The 18,277-nt window shown below is 43.8% G+C and overlaps 2 protein-coding genes across 3 annotated transcripts in view; both read right to left on the bottom strand.

Annotated features, from left to right (window-relative positions):
• The window catches only part of LOC310780453 (caspase-7-like), a 9,484-nt gene extending 7,933 nt beyond the window's left edge, over positions 1-1,551 (bottom strand). For both annotated transcript variants that reach the window (XM_083641031.1, XM_083641032.1), the window contains exon 1: positions 1,158-1,551. In XM_083641031.1, the coding sequence (XP_083497157.1) occupies positions 1,158-1,374 (217 nt within the window). In that variant the 5' untranslated portion in view covers positions 1,375-1,551. The remainder of the gene's footprint in view (positions 1-1,157) is intronic.
• A 5,154-nt stretch (positions 1,552-6,705) lies between these two features.
• On the bottom strand, positions 6,706-17,119 carry LOC310780583 (uncharacterized protein; the record flags this gene model as incomplete). Its single annotated transcript, XM_083641126.1, has 18 exons — positions 6,706-6,901; positions 7,031-7,108; positions 8,118-8,219; positions 8,355-8,402; positions 8,795-9,058; positions 9,545-9,592; positions 10,013-10,270; positions 10,682-10,729; positions 11,054-11,317; positions 11,817-11,917; positions 12,323-12,500; positions 12,940-12,981; positions 14,057-14,323; positions 14,675-14,995; positions 15,377-15,501; positions 15,727-15,857; positions 15,994-16,139; positions 17,032-17,119. 18 exons carry the CDS (start codon positions 17,117-17,119, stop codon positions 6,837-6,839), a joined length of 2,574 nt encoding a protein of 857 aa, XP_083497252.1. The 3' UTR covers positions 6,706-6,836.
• Positions 17,120-18,277: the final 1,158 nt, after the last annotated feature.

Genomic DNA, 18,277 nt, shown 5'->3' with positions numbered 1-18,277 from the left:
GCCTCTGTTGAGGTGAGCTCAGGCTGTCAGAGGAGAAACCAGGAAGAAGGGAAAACGTGATTTTTTGAAATGCGTGTTTCACAAAACCGATTGCAGCAGTTCTTTATATGTACATCAAACACATTATGGTCATATTTCTGTATCTGTTGGGGAGCTATTTCAGATTAATTTTACAAGATTTATGGGGCTGGGGAACTGTCTGTCCGCGCTGGCCAGCCTAGCTGCAGATACAGTCCGGGTTGAACATTCAGAGAATGCAACATTTAAACTCGATACACTGCACGGGGTAATATCCCACTAGTTATAATAAAGATGTGTTTAAAGAAAACGATTAAAAGCATAACATGTTTAAAAGAAGATATTTGAAAAAGAAGGATAAAGAAGTTTTAAAATCTTAATATAGGATAAAGATGTTAATATAATTATAATATAATAATAATAATAATAATAATAATAATAATAATAATAATAATAATAATAATAATAATAATAATAATAATAATAATAATAATAATAATAATAATGGGGGTGGGGATTGGAGGCGTAGTTGTCTATATGTTAAGGCTTAAAACGTGGGATTTTTACCGTTACCCACCATTTACCCATGTTTGGTATAGGGACCAATTACATGTAGGCCTAATTTGTCCCTATGCCATACTGTATAGCCCTGATACTCAACTTACGGCCCAGGTGCCAGATGCGGCCGCCGATAGGGCGCCGAGTGGCCCCCCGACCATTCTCTAATTCACACTGAAAACTAACATTAAACAAAGTTTGACTGAGCTCCAGCTCAATTGTCAAATATCGCCACCTATTTGCTGTCCCATGCAGGCACACGTGTTCACATCGTCACTCGGATTATTGCTTTGACTATTTGTTTGCATTCTGCTCGGTGGTTCAAATTGATGCTATGTGGGTTCATGGCATCGGTTCATGGCAGAGTGTAAACATCTTAAAACATTAAAATGACCAGCCAACTACAGCTGCCAGCTGGCACCCCAAAAACCTACAATCTGCTACAGATTTTTTAATTATTATTATTAATGTTGTTTAGCGGCCCCTGCCTCCTGTCATTTTTGCAAAAGTGGCCCCTGGGCAAAGCAAGTTGAGTGTCCCCGCTGATTCTAGGCTACATCTTGTGTATACGTGTATGTTACCTTTCTCAAACAATGCGTAGATCTCATCACTGTCGAGGTCGTTGTGTATGTCGACTTTGAAGCCCAGTTTGCTGAGGGTGCGGTGGAGTCTTTTGGTGTCTCTCTCTGCCCCGGGCCGGTTCCCCAAGTTCACCCCATGGTGGAACTGAGCCACCGACACCAGCAGAGCCCTGTTACACTCCACACCGGGATCCCTCACGCCTTTCCGCCGCAGCATGCTTCTTGAATGGAGGTCCAAGTCAAGGAAAGTTGGGTTGTTGGGTCCTTTGGTTTTTTTCCCCTGTGGTTGGATCTTAGGTCTTACACTGTCTAAATCCTTTAGTCAAACCAACGGCCCAGTAATATGCAAATAGGCAGCAGTTAAATATGCTTTACAGAAAACACACCTGAGATATCTAACAGGTAATTTCACTGTATCCACATGTGTCTGTATCTGATATGCCTGTTAGTGTCGGTCTCACGCAGGCTTTAATTGTCTGCATCACAGAGCAGTAAAAACGCTACTTACTATGAGTCACACCTTCTGTCACACCTGTGCAACCATATTTGGAGCATTTCCTCTCAAGGCATTATGGTCACATGCCTTGATGATCACACAACGTTGCATAATGCTGTCCTTCCCACGTGTTTTTTTACACAGGTCTTTAGTTATGGGAAACGGTGCATGCATCACCTGGTTGGGATGTTGCCCACAGCATAATAGCCAAATGAGTTCAACAGTTCCCGCCTGCACCTTTTTGCAGCTCCGCTTCCAGGTAGTCAATTTCCCATTCATTTCTCCATTGGCGTTTCAGAAAATCCAAGAGTTTTAAGAGTTTTAAGCCTGGATGTGGAACCAAGAAGAGCGGCTATATGAGATACATTACATTACATTACATATGGCTATATGAGATGAACTGATGACTATAAAACATTTGATTACAGAAAAACAAAGCAAAACAGAGAAATAGCAAAACATAAAACTTTTGCTGTTTTTTAAACCCTTTTCCTCATTTTCCACATTCAATGTTTTTGCTTTTTGCATTTCAAAAGAGAGCAAAAATATATAGCATATACTCTCTCTTTTCTCTCTCTCTCTCTCTCTCTCTCTCTCTCTATATATATATATATATATATATATATATATATATATATATATATATATATCGGGCTCTGGTGACATGTGATGGGCATTTGTCATTATTTGTGACATAAATGATTAATCGAATAAAAAAAGAATGATCAGATATCGGTCGATAATGAAAATAATCTTGCAGCTAGGACCTCCGGAGGCATATGGGAAGGGGGGGGGGGGGGGGGGGGGGATCACCCTGTCTCGAAATGAATGAGATAAGTTTTCTGTGAGAAAAATATTTTCTGCTCTTGTTTTTCTGAATTAACGAGATCGGTTTTTATTTAAAAAATAAATGTCATTAACAAAGTATATTCCATCTCCCATCCATTAGCTTCAAGATCATCTGCAGAATGTAGTCTTTATTGGCCTACAGATTACATTGTGAAAAGTAATCAACTATTGTTAATCAACTATCAATTTGAATTGTCTCTTGGAAAATACTGAGCAGCCTACATCCTGTTCATGAATTTTTTTCTTCTTCAGAGTTTAAGGAATCAAACCATGAATCTGTTGATTTCTTAACCCAAGTAATGCCTGGTTTCTACGAGAGTTGCTGCCGGTTGCTGGTATAGTCTATTTATTATATGTGTGCTCCACTGCTGCCTCTGTTTGGATCATTGGAGCAATACATATCACGTGCCATCAGCCAACACCCTATCCCCCTATAACATCAAGCAAACGAAAAGCTCATTTTCAGCCAGTTCATGCCTTGATCTGACTTCATAAGTGTCAGAAAATAAGTATAGATAATTCACTGTTTTTGATTGGAGAGATCTATCTTCTGAAATAGGTTGCAGTAGCTATAATAATAGCAACTCTAAACCATGCAGCTTCATCTTCCATGCTTTTCAATTTCACATGCTCAAAGACTTGATGAAACAAAACGATTCACTATAATTGCATTAAAAAGGAAAATCAATGCATTGACTATAGACTACTTTTATCTATTGGGTGCTTATTTAATCGTAGTGAGTTGTCTGGACTTCGACCCATTTTGGGGCTCTAGCCTCATAAATCAGTGCAAAGTGCCTGATAAAAGAAGACAATCCCTCAATCTCATCTATGATACAGGCAGTGACCTTTGTCATTATCATCAGTGTCATTATCATAATGAAAAAAAAAGTGCCTTACAGACAATAACAAATAAAAGCCAATATGATTAATGAATTTATTTGATGTGTCATAAAAAACCATCAAGGATAACACAAGAACACCTAGGGCTTATTTCCAGTGTGGTCCTTTGGTGTTTTAACACTAGAAAGACCACAGCGGTCACTGGTCATTTTGACCTTTTTGAAATGTATAATGTGCAATCGCTTTGTTGAATAAAAAACAAATACAATGCTGCTGGTACCTGCCTTTTCCTAAAAGTGTCTGCATTGTCATTTAAAGTAGTTTTTATTTGAATTACACAAAAGGCAAAGAAAATATTAGCATTTTTACCTAGAAAGACCATTTGGACCTCACTTAATTTCCCAGGGTTCTAGACCTATTTTGTAGTCTATATTTTCACATTTTGGTGTTGCTTTGTCTTTTTAAAATATATCTTAATATCTTAACACAATAAATGCATTAATCGCTCAATTGGGAATTTATCATGAGAGATTGAGAGAGTTTGGAATCTAGTGGTCAAAATGACCACTTACAGTCGTTCTAGTATGGAATTCTGGTCCTTCAAGTGTTAAAAGATGTAGAAAATGGAGAGATGAGAAAAGAAAATTTCCCATTCAATTTCAAGGCATTGCTTTAAAAAAAGTTTGCAAATTAATTTGTTTATCATTGTTTGAGTTCAATGGCAGCATGACACATTTCTGCAGGCACTAATCTCTTTTCATAATGTGACTGCTTTGATCAAGAGTACCTGCAGTACCACTATCAGCCTGTGAATTTAGTGTGGTGCTATTTGCTCTGCAGGTCCGCTGCATGATGGCAGTGCTCGATCCTCCTGGCAGAAGTTGGAAACCCCAGAGATAATCAGACAGCTGCTGGAAGTTGACAGTAACCCCAGGAAAACCCCAATACAGTTAGTAATGTGTGAGGGATTTTAACCAAAGAAACCACCAATGCTCCAACTGATGCTGTCTGGCGCATTGTGAAACCACGAGGAACACTGTGAACAGATTGCATCAGCATGAATTCTACATTGAACGTTTCCCTTCTTCTTCTCTCCAGCATGGCAGTAGACTGCCCCCTGCTGGTGCTGCATGGCTGCCACTTTGAAGGGCTGAGCTGGCAGCAGCAGCCTGAAGAGGTGAACCATGCCCTGGCTAGCCATGGGACCAGAAGCCTTGTCGATACTCCGGCTATGGGCAGAAACAGGCGGAAACACACCACGGTGTTCCGGGAAACGCTGGGAACCAGAGTGCTGGTGTTCTCCAGAAAACAATTCCGCTCTAATCTTGCGTTCTGCTCAGAAAACATGCGAGTATCTAGCAGGGGCGTAGCTACGGGTGGGCCTGGCTGGGCCTACGCCCACCCACTTCTTGCCTAGGCCCATCCAATCACGAGACTTTAAAACTTCCTAAATGGCCGACATTACTGTCTTTCAGAGGCTTTAATGGACTTATATTTAGAGATGGAGTGAGGGTCCTGCTATCATATGAGACTAGAAGACCTGAGGCATCCATTCCACTCTGTCATGTTAACTTGTTGGGAAGGGAGCTAAACAATGCTCTAAATTGAGGCTAGATTTTGGCAAGTCAAAAAGTGGCATGGCCATTTTCAAAGGGGTCCCCTTGACCTCTCACCTCAAGATATCTGAATCAGAATAAGAATGGGTTGTAGGGGTACCACGAGTCTCCCCTTTACAGTCATGGTCACGTTATACTAATCCCATGCAGTTTTGCAAAAAACCATGCAATTTTTTTGCATGCAGTATAAATGTGTTATTTGCACCTGTTCTATTTTAATATTTTTGCATACTGGGGTCCCTAAACAGTTTTGGAATTGCATAAATTGGGTATAACTCAAAAGTTGATACTCTTTAGAATATAGTATAAAATATGTGATGATGCTGCCATGCTACTGTAGCATCACTTATGACAGCATGCATTATGAGCTGACCTAAGTGCTGTTAGGATCCTCCAGTCTACCCACAAGGCTTGGTCAGTGTCAAAAGTGGGGTTTTGCTCTGTGTCAAACTGGTGTACATGCGGTTACACCCTTTTGACAGCAAACAAACCCTACTTGTACTGTCTTTGCAGTGAGCTATACAATGATTTGTACATAGGTATACAATTATTTCTTTATTTGACTCCTGCTTATATAGCTACATATTCATAGCGGACATTCTACATCACACTTCTTGTAGCCTATATAATGCAAATAGCAGTTCACTTGCTTTATATACCTTTGATCGCAGTCCTTGTTTGTTTTGGCTTGTATGCATACCTTTCATTTTCCTTTGAAAGCACATTAAGAACATTTACTGGAGTCAAATTCCCACTTTTATTCAGGCCCACCTGCAATTTCATTTCTGGCTATGCCACTGTTATCTAGCTACTCTAAAAGATTCAAGTACTTCTTTGAATACCTACTTCGTTTGGTATGTCCATGCGTCTTATTTTTTTCTAACTGGCGAGGTGAGGCTCGACTTGGTTGCATTTCTATGGGGGAACGAAAATGGCTGCGCCACACGGTCTCCTTTGAGAGAGAGTGACGTGAGGGTCGCCTGCACTGCAGCAGCAATGGACCCAGAGCGCAGTCAACACCCACATCTTCCATGGGATCCAGCGTTTGGGGGCCATAGGTAAAACGTTCAATCCCATTCAATAAGAAATGGAACATCTCGATATGTTGAATTTCACTCTTTTAAATGTCATCACCAGGAACACATACGTAAGTTTTCAAATACCCATTTGATACAAGGATAATACCGTGACATATTGACATTCAGCTTCCTTTAGTTTAGGGTTTAAAATGTCTTTTTCCCTCCCCTCTCCATCCACAGGTGGGGTCTCCAACCATTGCTGGTTGATAGAGGGCATCAGACAAAAGGAATTATCGGCCCTTGCCTCCGTACAGCTGAGCGCGGCATGGTCTGCTGCTGCCTGTCACAGAATGCATCTTGAAGCGGAAACATAATTTCAATGGGATAAAAACCTCAAAACGCTCATCATCACAACACCAAACAGAGTGACTGCAGCGCCGCCACGTGGACACCCATCTGACTGCACCATGAGCTCGTGTGACAGTTAAATGTCTAATGATGGAATGATAGGCCTAAAACTGCTTTCAAGGTGTTTGATTAGGATTTTATTTCCAAACACTACAAATACATGATGTATGCAATATTGTTATATAAAGTGTATGAAACCACTCTAGGAAACTTCACCACAACTTAAAGAATTGAATATTGAATAGAAAGAAAATACATAGGTAAAAAAAAAAAAACAGAGAAAGAAACATTGCTGTACTTAAATCTCACATTGTAAATAAAAATACATGTTTGTAGCATGTTAATATCAAAAATGGCCGGCAAAAACGGAGGAAATAGCATGTTAATGTCATGTAATCTCACATAACATTGCATTAATCTTGGCCCTTTCTAGGAACGAATGGCTCGACTAGTTGATGGAGTCCGCCCCAGACGTGGAGAATCCAGCGTTGTCGTAGATGACCACACGTGACTCTGCAACAAACAATATTTGTTAGTAGGCTACAGCAATCACTATTAGTGTTAGCACATAAGACATAATAGTGCTACTTTACGAGTGGAACTGTACGGCATGTCCTGCCTGGAAACAGTAAAAAAAGTCACCTCCAAGCTCCGTCGCGGTACTCCACACCACTGCCTGAGTGTCTCTGCCAGACACTGTCTCTGCCCGTCTCTGCCAGACTGTGAACGGACAGTACAGAAGTCAAGTCAACTCAAGTCAAGTCAGCTTTATTTATAGAGCACATTTACAACGACAAATAGCCGACCAAAGTGCTTCACACAAAATGCAACAGTTTAGGTTGCCACAACCTAAACTCAACTCAGGTGGAAGGCCAGGGAGAAAAGGTGCATCTTGAGCAGGGATTGAAAAGCCTCTAGGCTATTCCAGAGCCTAGGGCAGGGATACCCACTTTACTTAAATGACAGGAGGCCAGGGGCCAGTTAATAAACAAACATTAATATTAATTCATCTGTAGCGGACTGTAGGTTTTTGGGTCGTCAGAGTTTAGTCTGACAATTGTGCGCGCACAGGATAGTTAGTTAGGTTAATTTAGTTAAGTACATATAAGTGCCTGGGCGGTGAGCAGGTGGCTATATTTGACAATTTAGTCAGTGTAGTGTTCCCAGTGTAGGAAATTAGAAAGATATTTTGGGGGCAACTTTTGCCCCACTGTCTAAAACAATGGGGGCATTTACAACGTTTCAGGGTCACTTTAAAAAGAGTAATTACTGCGTAAAGTTCAGGGTTGCCACGAGTTTGGAAAGTACTTGAAAGTGCTTGGATTTAAGAAAGAATAATCAAGGACTTAAAAAAGCTGTGTGTGCGTGCGTGCTTACTACTGTGCTTATGACTACTGAAGGATGATAGAGATTGATTGACAGGGTGGCGAGGGAACTCCACAGATACAGTATATTAAAAGAAATTGGACAGGGTATATAGGACACGCCCACCCATTCATTTGAACATAAGCTGCTCAACAGCACATGAAGCATTTTGAAGGAGTTTTTCTTCCTGGTTTTACTTCCATGATGTGCGCGGCCCAAGATCATGTGACGTGATCATGTGACGTGGCTGCTTGCATTCACGAGCCAGCCCAGGTCCAGAGTAAGGTAAGTGGGTGGGTAAGTGTAAGGTAAGTGGATGGGGGGGGGGGGGGGGGGGGGGGGGGGGGGGGCTTGGGTAACTCACCATCACGTCTGCATCTCTTCCAAACGTAGAAGACGACAGCGGACAGAGCGACAGAGAGCAGCGCAGCCAACGCAATCCCAGCAACGAGCTCGACCGTGTCGGCTGGGGACAAAGAGCAGAGACAAAGAGAGAGAGAAACAAGGCAATCTTGTGTTACGGTAAGTTGTACTGTAATAAAAAAAAATACATTGTGTCAAATATGGTGAAGTGTTTACAGCATGTGTGAAATTATCTTACCTGCTTCATCTTTAGAGGCTGAAACAGCTGCGTAGGCAGGGCTGAACACTAGAAAGGTGGAAAAAGCATTGTTACGTTTTTAACATGTGTTTCTCACACACACACACACACACACACACACACACACACACACACACACACACACACACACACACACACACACACACACACACACACACACACACACACACACACACACACACACACACGTGTTTCCTCAATATGCATCCAGCAGTACACCCCCCCGCTGCTGAATTACACTGTAGAAAAATATACTATAGGAATATTATAGGAATACTGTAGATCCCTATTGCCAAGACCGCGAACCGCGGTTCACGGTCTTAAAGGGATACACACACAAATGCTGCATCAGGTATCAATGGGTTAAAGTGAGCAGGGAAGTTGGTTGGCATGTAGGCTGTATAAATGGAGTGTCTTACAGATGTAGCAGTAGGCACCGTGCTCCTCACTGGGATCTTGGGAAACAGTGGCGCGGGACAGGGTGAGTTCGCCGCGGTGCCGGCCTTGGGGGAGGTTTCTCCAGAAGCTGCCGTCGTCCAGCCAGCTGATGTCAGTGTCGTTGGGCAGGAGAGCGGCCGTGATCAGCTGTCCCACTGATGCCAGCTTGGTGTGGTGGTTCACACCACACCTCTTGCTGGCCTCCTGCAGGGTTACGTTGCAGGAGGGCATGGAGACGACCATACCTTTTGAGAGGAGACAGGCATACACAGGTTATATCCAAGACTTCAGCCTGGAGCCAGGAGAGGAAAAATGCCTGACAAATTTCACGGCGCTGCTAAGCATGTGTGTGTGTGTGTGTGTGTGTGTGTGTGTGTGTGTGTACGTGTGTGTTTGGGGGGGGGGGGGGATTGTGTGATGTGTGTGTGTCTGTGTGTGAGACATGTGTGTGTGTGCGTGTGTGCGTGTGTGTGTGTGTGTGTGTGTGTGTGTGTGACGTGTGTGACGTGTGTGTGTGTGTGTGTCTCTACTTTACACCCGGAGGTGCTCCACATGTATGAAAGCAACATGCCTCATGTCTGAAAGGGTACAAAGGGGTGTGTGAAAGCAATTTCTGTGGCGAGGCTGCGAGCTTTGCGGGACTCCTAAACTGCTTTTTTGCCGCGATCTGTAAAAAAATACATTGTGTCAAATATGGTGAAGTGTTTACAGCATGTGTGAAATTATCTTACCTGCTTCATCTTTAGAGGCTGCAACAGCTGTGTCGGCAGGGCTGAACACTAGAAAGGTGGAAAAAGCATTGTTAGATGTTTCACACACACACACACACACACACACACACACACACACACAGACAGACAGACAGACAGACAGACAGACAGACAGACACACACACACACACACACACACACACACACACACACACACACACACACACACACACACACACACACACACACACACACGTGTGTTTTCCCCAATATGCATCCAGCAGTACACCCCCCCGCTGCTGAATTACACTGTAGAAAAATATACTATAGGAATATTATAGGAATACTGTAGATCCCTATTGCCAAGACCGCGAACCGCGATTCACGGTCTTAAAGGGATACACACACAAATGCTGCATCAGGTATCAATGGGTTAAAGTGGGCAGGGAAGTTGGTTGGCATGTAGGCTGTATAAATGGAGTGTCTTACAGATGTAGCAGTAGGCACCGTGCTCCTCACTGGGATCTTGGGAAACAGTGGCGCGGGACAGGGTGAGTTTGCCGCGGTGCCGGCCTTGGGGGAGGTTTCTCCAGAAGCTCCCGTCGTCCAGCCAGCTGATGTCAGTGTCGTTGGGCAGGAGAGGGGCCGTGATCAGCTGTCCCACTGATGCCAGCTTGGCGTGGTTCAGCCCACACCTCTTGCTGGCCTCCTGCAGGGTTACGTTCTGGGGCAGCCAGAAGAGCTTCCCTTTTGAGAGGAGACACAGGAGGCATACACAGGTTATATCCAAGACCTCAGCCTGGAGCCAGGAGAGGAAAAATGCCTGGCAAATTTCACGGCGCTGCTAAGCATGTGTGTGTGTGTGTGTGTGTGTGTGTGTGTGTGTACGTGTGTACGTGTGTGTTTGGGGGGGGGGGGGGGGGATTGTGTGATGTGTGTGTGTGTGTGTGTGTGTGTGTGTGTGTGTGTGTGTGTGTGTGTGTGTGTGTGTGTGTGTGTGTGTGCTGAAAGGGTACAAAGGGGTGTGTGAAAGCAATTTCTGTGGCGAGGCTGCGAGCTTTGCGGGACTCCTAAACTGCTTTTTTGCTGCGATCTGTAAAAAAAATACATTGTGTCAAATATGGTGAAGTGTTTACAGCATGTGTGAAATTATCTTACCTGCTTCATCTTTAGAGGCTGCAACAGCTGTGTCGGCAGGGCTGAACACTAGAAAGGTGGAAAAAGCATTGTTAGATGTTTTTAACATGTGTTTTTCACACACACACACACACACACACACACACACACACACACACACACACACACACACACACACACACACACACACACACAGACACGTTTCCCCAATATGCATCCAGCAGTACACCCCCCCCCCCCCGCTGCTGAATTACACTGTAGAAAAATATACTATAGGAATATTATAGGAATAGTGTAGATCCCTATTGCCAAGTACAATTCAAAATACATACTTCGGCATGCGCTGGGACGCGTCATCAGTCTGTATAAGGCTGTATAAATGGAGTGTCTTACAGATGTAGCAGTAGGCACCGTGCTCCTCATTGGGATCTGGGGAACCAGTGGCGCGGGACAGGATGCCGCGGTGTGGGCCACAGTGCTGGCCTTCGGCCAGGATTCTCCGGACGCTACCGTCTTGCAGCCAGCTGAAGTCGGTGTCGTTGGGCAGGAGATGGGCCGTGAAGAGCTGTCCCACTGATGCCAGTTCGGCGTGGTTCAGCCCACACCTCCTTCTGGCCTCCTGCAGGGTTACCCTCTGGGCCATGGAGAAGACCATACCTTTTGAGAGGAGACACAGGATATATCCAAGACTTCAGCCTGGAGCCAGGAGAGGAAAAATGCCTGACAAATTTCACGGCACTCCTAAGCATATGTGTGTGTGGTGTGTGTGTGATGTGTGTGTGTACGTGTGTGTGTGTGTGTGTGGGGGGTGGGGGTGGGGGGGATTGTGTGATGTGTGTGTGTGTCTGTGTGTCTGTGTGTCTGTGTGTCTGTGTGTGAGGTGTGTGTGTGTGTGTGTGTGTGTGTGTGTGTGTGTGTGTGTGTGTGTGTGTTTGACGTGTGTGACATGTGTATGTGTGTGTGTGACGTGTGTGTGTGTGTCTTTACTTTACACCCGGAGGTGCTCCACATGTATGAAAGCAACATGCCTCATGTCTGAAAGGGTACACTTCACGTATCCCCCGGGTCAGGCTCAGGGCAAGCAACCTGTTACCCTGACCTGACCCGGAGTTCATGTGTGAAAGTGGCTTCTGTGTGTGTGTACATGTTGATTTACCTTCCTCTTCCTGTTTGGGCACAAAGCAGTAGGCGTCAGACTTTCCGTGTGTCTTTATGAACTCTTCGCTGTAGGTTAGCACGCCTTCAGTCACGGAGCGTCTACAAACAAATGAGCTCATTATATATATTGGAATTGCAACATTTACAAACATCGCACACGCATACTTTAAACATATCAAGCACCCCTCATTTACACCACATTACACACACACACACACACACACACACACACACACACACACACACACACACACACACACACACACACACACACAAGAACACTCATTCTTCCTACATTCTGGTCACTTCAATAATGTGGAAGTTGAACAATTCCTCTGTTTGCTGGGGACCCCCTGCAAGCCCATCAGGGGCCCCTGGCGGTCCCAGGATCCCATGTTGAGAATCACTGCTGTATGCCACACACACACACACACACACACACACACACACACACACACACACACACACACACACACACACACACACACACACACACACACACACCGGACTGTATTGTCTTTCAGCCATCCTCTATCAGACTGAAGGCCTTCCAGCTGGCCATCGGACAGCTGCTCGGGGGATGCAAGCATAGCGTTGGTGTCGATCGTCCTGCAGGCAGCCTCAGCTGCAGTGAAGTCCAGAGTGTAGCGGCCAGACGCATGCTGGTGGTGGAGCACCACACCTGGATCAAGAGAAGGACAGCAACCAGTGAAGGTAAAGTAGATCAGATACACCTTCTGACCATCTGCTATTGGCTGGTCTCTGTGTCCTATGTGCCGACACGTACTCTATATAACTTATTTCTATTTGATTGTTTTGTTGTCTTATTCATATTCTTCTTATAATGTCTATATGACACCATCATCATTTCCGGCCAAGCAAATAATAATAATAATACATTTATTTTATATGGCGCTTTTCAGTGACTCAAATACGCCGACAATATGAGTACACAGAAAACATGCTAACAACGAGCAACAGGCAACAGATACAAATAACAATGAACACGTCAATCAGGGATATATGGAAAGAGAGGAGGGAGGGAGGGAGTGGGAGGAACAGCGGCCAGACAGAAGAGATGGAGGGGAAAGGGGGGTCAGTGCTGTGGCCGCATCACTCACCCTCACCAATCAGCGCGCCATGGATCAGCGCGCTACAGCTTACTGGTTAACGGACACACAGAGAGAGAGAGAGAGAGAGAGAGAGAGAGAGAGAGAGAGAGAGAGAAAGAGAAAGTAAGTTTTATTTGACCATTTTTTAAAGCACACATAATACTGCTTCACAGAAGACAGACATTATGAAGATAAACAAAAAAACTGCCGAGGATAAAAACACAACAAAGCCACAGGCTTATTTCCATTGTGGTCCTCTGGGGGAAAAGGAAGGGGGATGGCTGACAGGATTGTCAGGTGCAAATACAATACTTACGACTCACAATACATAAATACAAACCTACATAGCAATTAACATAAAGTACATAGTGCTTTATGATACAGTGCTGATACAGTGCTGATACAGTACCTACCTATTCTAAGAGAGTGGATGCCAACAATTTTTTAATTGCCGTTTTAAAACTGCTCTGTGCCTCAATAAGCTTCAGTGATGCCGGAACTTTGTTCCATTCAATGGCAGCAGAGTACAGAAAAGTGTTCTTACCTGCTAGAGTCCTATATTTGAAAAGTCTGATATTAGTTGTGCTGCCTCTGGTGGCATAGCTGTGGATGTCCCTAAAACGGTTAAAGTAGTTGTAAAGATATTTGGGAACTGCATTGTGTATGATTTTATGGGTAAGTCCTAATTTAATTTGGATGATTCTTTTTTGAACTGGGAGCCAGTTTAGCTGTTGGAAATGTGCTGGGCCAAGGTGGGTCCTGGGAGGCAGCTTTAACACCACCCTGGCTAATTTATTTTGGGCAGTCTGAAGTTTGTTCTTCAAACACTGCGCTGTGCTGGTAAACCAGGAGGTGGCAGCATAGTCAAAATGGCATTGAACCACTGGTTCACACTGGTGAGAAGGTTTCTTTTAATAGGCTAAGTGCACCAACGTTTCGACGCAACGCGTCTGCATCAGGGTCAAACAGGAAGGGGGGAAGAGGGAAAGGGGGGGGGACTGCAGCAGTCAGGCACACCTGACAATCAGTTCATCCAATAGTGTAGGACAGGAAACCAAGATGCCCTACTCATTTCAGGAAGTAGTGGAGTTGTGCAAGTAGTCTATTGAAAAATGAATGAACAAACCTTCGTCAGCCTCCACAGACAGGCTGTATGGGTCGGAGCGTGTAGTCTCTCTGTTCTTCAAAGCACAGGAGTAATTCCCAGAGTTAGCCGTGGTCAGAGGGTTGAGATGAAGGGTGGGGCCGGTCTCATCGAGGGCGTGGCCATTTCTGTTCCAGGTGACGCACAATTGGTGGGAAGAACAGACTGCAGTGCAGTTCAGTGTAACTCTGTCGCCCTTTTTCATCACTCTCTCACTACTGGAGCTGGAGATCCTCATTCGTGGGTTATCTGTAATTAATTCATTTTACTCAATGCATGGTTTTGATCCAAGCAATTTGACTTGTTTCAACTGATCATATTGCCTTTTCTCCTTCAAATTTACAGCATGTAGATTCATTAAAAAAGTGTGATACAAATATAATTTGTTGTAGCAGAAAAACAAGTCGTATTTGCATTAATATTAGCTTTATTTTTAGTAGTAGTTTTATTGAAATGAAAGATATAGCACAAGGTATAAGAAAATGTCTGCTTCATCTCAATGGGTCTAACCAGGTTAAATAAAAGTCAAGTAAAATAAAACATAAAAAAATATCAGTATTAATTAATATTATTAATTAATATTATTCTCAGCATCCTTACCAATGACTGTGACCTGCACTCCATTTGGCTCAGTCCAGGCGTCTCCATCTGCTTCCATTCTGAAGTGGTGAGTCTTTGAGTGTGTTGATTGTATACCCCTAATCTGCAAAGTGCAGTCGCTGCGGAGGTCTCCCAGGTATCGGTAGTGGGGGTTGTTGTTTGTCGAGCTGCTGTCGTACACTGATGGAGTCGTTGGAGCTAACCAGAGAACCCTCACTATCTCAGACTCCTTCCGGGGTGGGAAGGAGCAGGGAATGGTCACAGTCGATCCATTCACAGCACAAATATGGGTTGTATTGACCCTGCTTTCACCCGCAGCACCTGGAAGAAAGAACAGGACATTGGATTATTAGAGAGTTGCTGGATGACACTGTAGTCATCCAGATCCTTCTTCGATCTTTACGCAGATGAGCGCAACATCACAAGGACTTCAACTTTGGTTATTCTGTAACAACTGGGAGCTCCAAGTCACTTTTGAAATAAATAAATACATACATAAATACATAAATACACAAATACATAAATAAATAAATTAGAATAATGATTTTCCTAAACAAAACCAGTAATCAATCACACCAGTAAGATTTAGATGCACCTCTTCACTACTTAATACATTATGATGCATTGTTTTATAATTAAAGTGTTATTTGAGGAGCATAAGATTAAAGGGTAAAACAGCATGGCACTGGCTGGTGGACGTACGGTTGGGACGTTTGCAGATATATTGCTGCAAATTAATGCAGTTTAAATCATTCCAGCGTCCATCGGACCGAACCACCCCACAGTCCTCTTCCCCCACGTTATTAGGCTCGCCTGAGTTCCAGTATCTGAAAGATGGAGAGGAGAGGAGAGGAGAGGAGAGGAGAGGAGAGGAGAGGAGAGGAGAGGAGAGGAGAGGAGAGGAGAGGAGAGGAGAGGAGAGGACAGGAGAGGACAGGAGAGGAGAGGAGGTCAATTCTGCAATGTAGCTTAACTAAAGTTTAGGCAGATTATTATTCAGGTTCCTCTTTGTAATGCCTTTCCAATATTTGAATAGTAACAGTTTTACATACGCTGAGTCCTTATCGTAAGGGGTCCCATCAGTCCACTCCCAGATACCTTCTGAAGCCCGATCATTCAGGCCAATCCAAATGTTGCCCGAGCGAAGATGCTCCAAAGAGTCAATTTGAGTGCTCATCGATTGCTGGAAAGATAGAGTAGAAAAAAATGAGTGCAGGTTCTGGAAGATAACAGGCACATGTTACCAGAATGTTTTATTGTTGTTGTTGTTGTTGTTGTTGTTGTTGTTGTTGTTGTTGTTGTTGTTGTCGTCGTCTCACCCTCTCAGGAGTGTCCTGAATGCTCATCAGGTCGCTGCCATTTGCCAAACAGTCTGCACGAGCCTCCACCCATGTCTTCTTTTCTTTCGAAAAGAAGAAACATGAGGCGTTGAACGACCCCCAGCCTTGTTCACACTGGCTATAGGCTGAAAAACACACAACAGTTATGTAAAAATGAAATGTATAGTACATTGAATATGAGGTCAGAGGTCAGGGTCGGCTACACAGCATTGCACCCCTGGAGCTTGGAAGGATTCAACGTTTTGCTCAAAGACACTTCCCACTGGACCTTTGTCAGTCCTACACCCTGACATTTTGGTTGAAGGACTCCCTTCTCAATGCGCAACCCTTTTCATGAATACACTAATGTATAAGTTGTTATGTTATCCATAATAAAACATGTAGCTTTCAAGAACCTCTGCTCGAGATGTAGAATGGATGTACAGAGGTGTTGATAACTGAGTCTGCTCTGCTGTGCCCATATACGTCTTTTAGTTTCAGAGCTGCAAATGTCAGCATGTCAACGTGTGTCAGTGACAGTGGTTTGCAGCACTTAGGAATCCGTGAGTTTGCTCGTTTAATTCGTTGATATAAGCGATTGCCGAACGATTAATTAATGAATAGGCTACGTGGTCCAGTACAGTGCTGTTGACTAAGGCTGCATGCCCACAGGGATTGTTTTTGTTTTTTTCCCAGGTCAGAATGCTTTGGAAATCATGTAGAGAGTGCTTCCAACGTGCACAGACACAGCATTTATTTGTTGCTGCTGAAAAAAATTGACATTGATGAGTAGCCTGCCTCTCCAAAAGTGTAACTTTTCTCTGCTTGAGGCGCCCAGAGCACCCTGCCCAAAAACACTAGCCATCGAGAGCGTTTAAACACCAGGTGCGGTGCTGGGAAGAGGAGTGCTCCTAGAGCGTCCTTACCATAGAAAATGAATTGCAGAAAGGCACTGGCAGCTCAAACAGACGTTCCCTGTGGACACAGCTGCTTAGTCCAGCACGACATGTCACATTACATCCATCTTAGCTTCCTTACATTGGCTTCCATCAAGTTTAAGGTTCTTGTAATCACTTCTAAAGCCCTGCATGGTCAGGCACCTGTGTAAATCTGTGACCTGATCCATCCCTACATCACCAGTCAATGTGACTGCTCTGTGAAAGGTGCTATATAAATAAACGTTACAAATAAACGTTACTTTCTTAGTTAATTGCTTACTTACTTAGCTGGATTCAATTTACACCTGGCATTAAAACAGGTCCAGGATCTACATCAAAAATGTGATTCATCCTGTTTAATCCATGCCAACTATGTCTCTTTTCATCTATCATCTACAACGTGTATCTATGAGTCTGATGTGTCCCATGTTTGTGTTTTCCCTACAGTGGTGAAGTGTCAGTGTGGTGTCTGCAGAGCCTGCTCGCCTCCAACACAACCCAGCATCATCAAGACCTGGACCCAGGAGCTGCTGACGCCAGCATGATGGCAGCATACAGATGCCAGCTTTTTGCACACCACACACACTCGACACTGATCTACACAAAGTTACCGTCGCCACACACACTCGACACTGATCTACTGAGCCGCCGCTAATTTCCAACCCTGGCACTTGCCCCTCTAAAGGTCTCTGCACTGAATACGGTGGAGCCTAATGGACTTAATGATGAGCTCAGCCTCTCCTGCTTCCTCTGTACTGATATTTGTATTGTGTATATGTTTCTACCAGGCGTGAAAGTGGATCGAAATTCTTGCCGGAACTACTACTCCAACCTTCATCGCGTCATTGTTCTCCTCCCGCCCAGCTTCATGCGTTCCTGAACACGCATATTTTTGACATCATGTAGTCTATAGCAAATTATTTATTGTGCAAGTTAGTAGTAGCCTGCTTAATTAACCTGTATACAGTGTGGCATAATTGTGCTTTAAGTAATACAGTTGTCTAATGGTAAAGTAAAGGCGAAATGAATTATGCAAAGGACAAATAATATGAAAAATTAATAAGCAAGAATATGAAAATGGATTAAAAAATGCACATTTTAAATTGCATTTTGCAAATCAGCATCAGTCTTCCATTTGTCAATTTAATTAATTTAATTTAAATGGGTCATTTATAAGCATTTTTATTAATAAGGTTTATAAATAGTTTTATCAAACAGCTCATTTAAAAGCATTTTTTTCTTCTAGAAGCCGTCTGGAAGGTGAATATGTAGCCTACAGTAACCTAAGTAAATTACTGAGAATTAGCCTACGGGGGGGGGGGGGGGGGGGGGGGGGGGGGAGGCAG

This window comes from Poromitra crassiceps, assembly GCF_964638095.1.
Source record: "Poromitra crassiceps genome assembly, chromosome: 8".
Classification (NCBI taxonomy): domain Eukaryota; kingdom Metazoa; phylum Chordata; class Actinopteri; order Beryciformes; family Melamphaidae; genus Poromitra; species Poromitra crassiceps.
The sequence above is the reverse complement of the archived record's forward strand: the minus strand, read 5'-3'. Positions and strand labels throughout refer to the sequence as shown.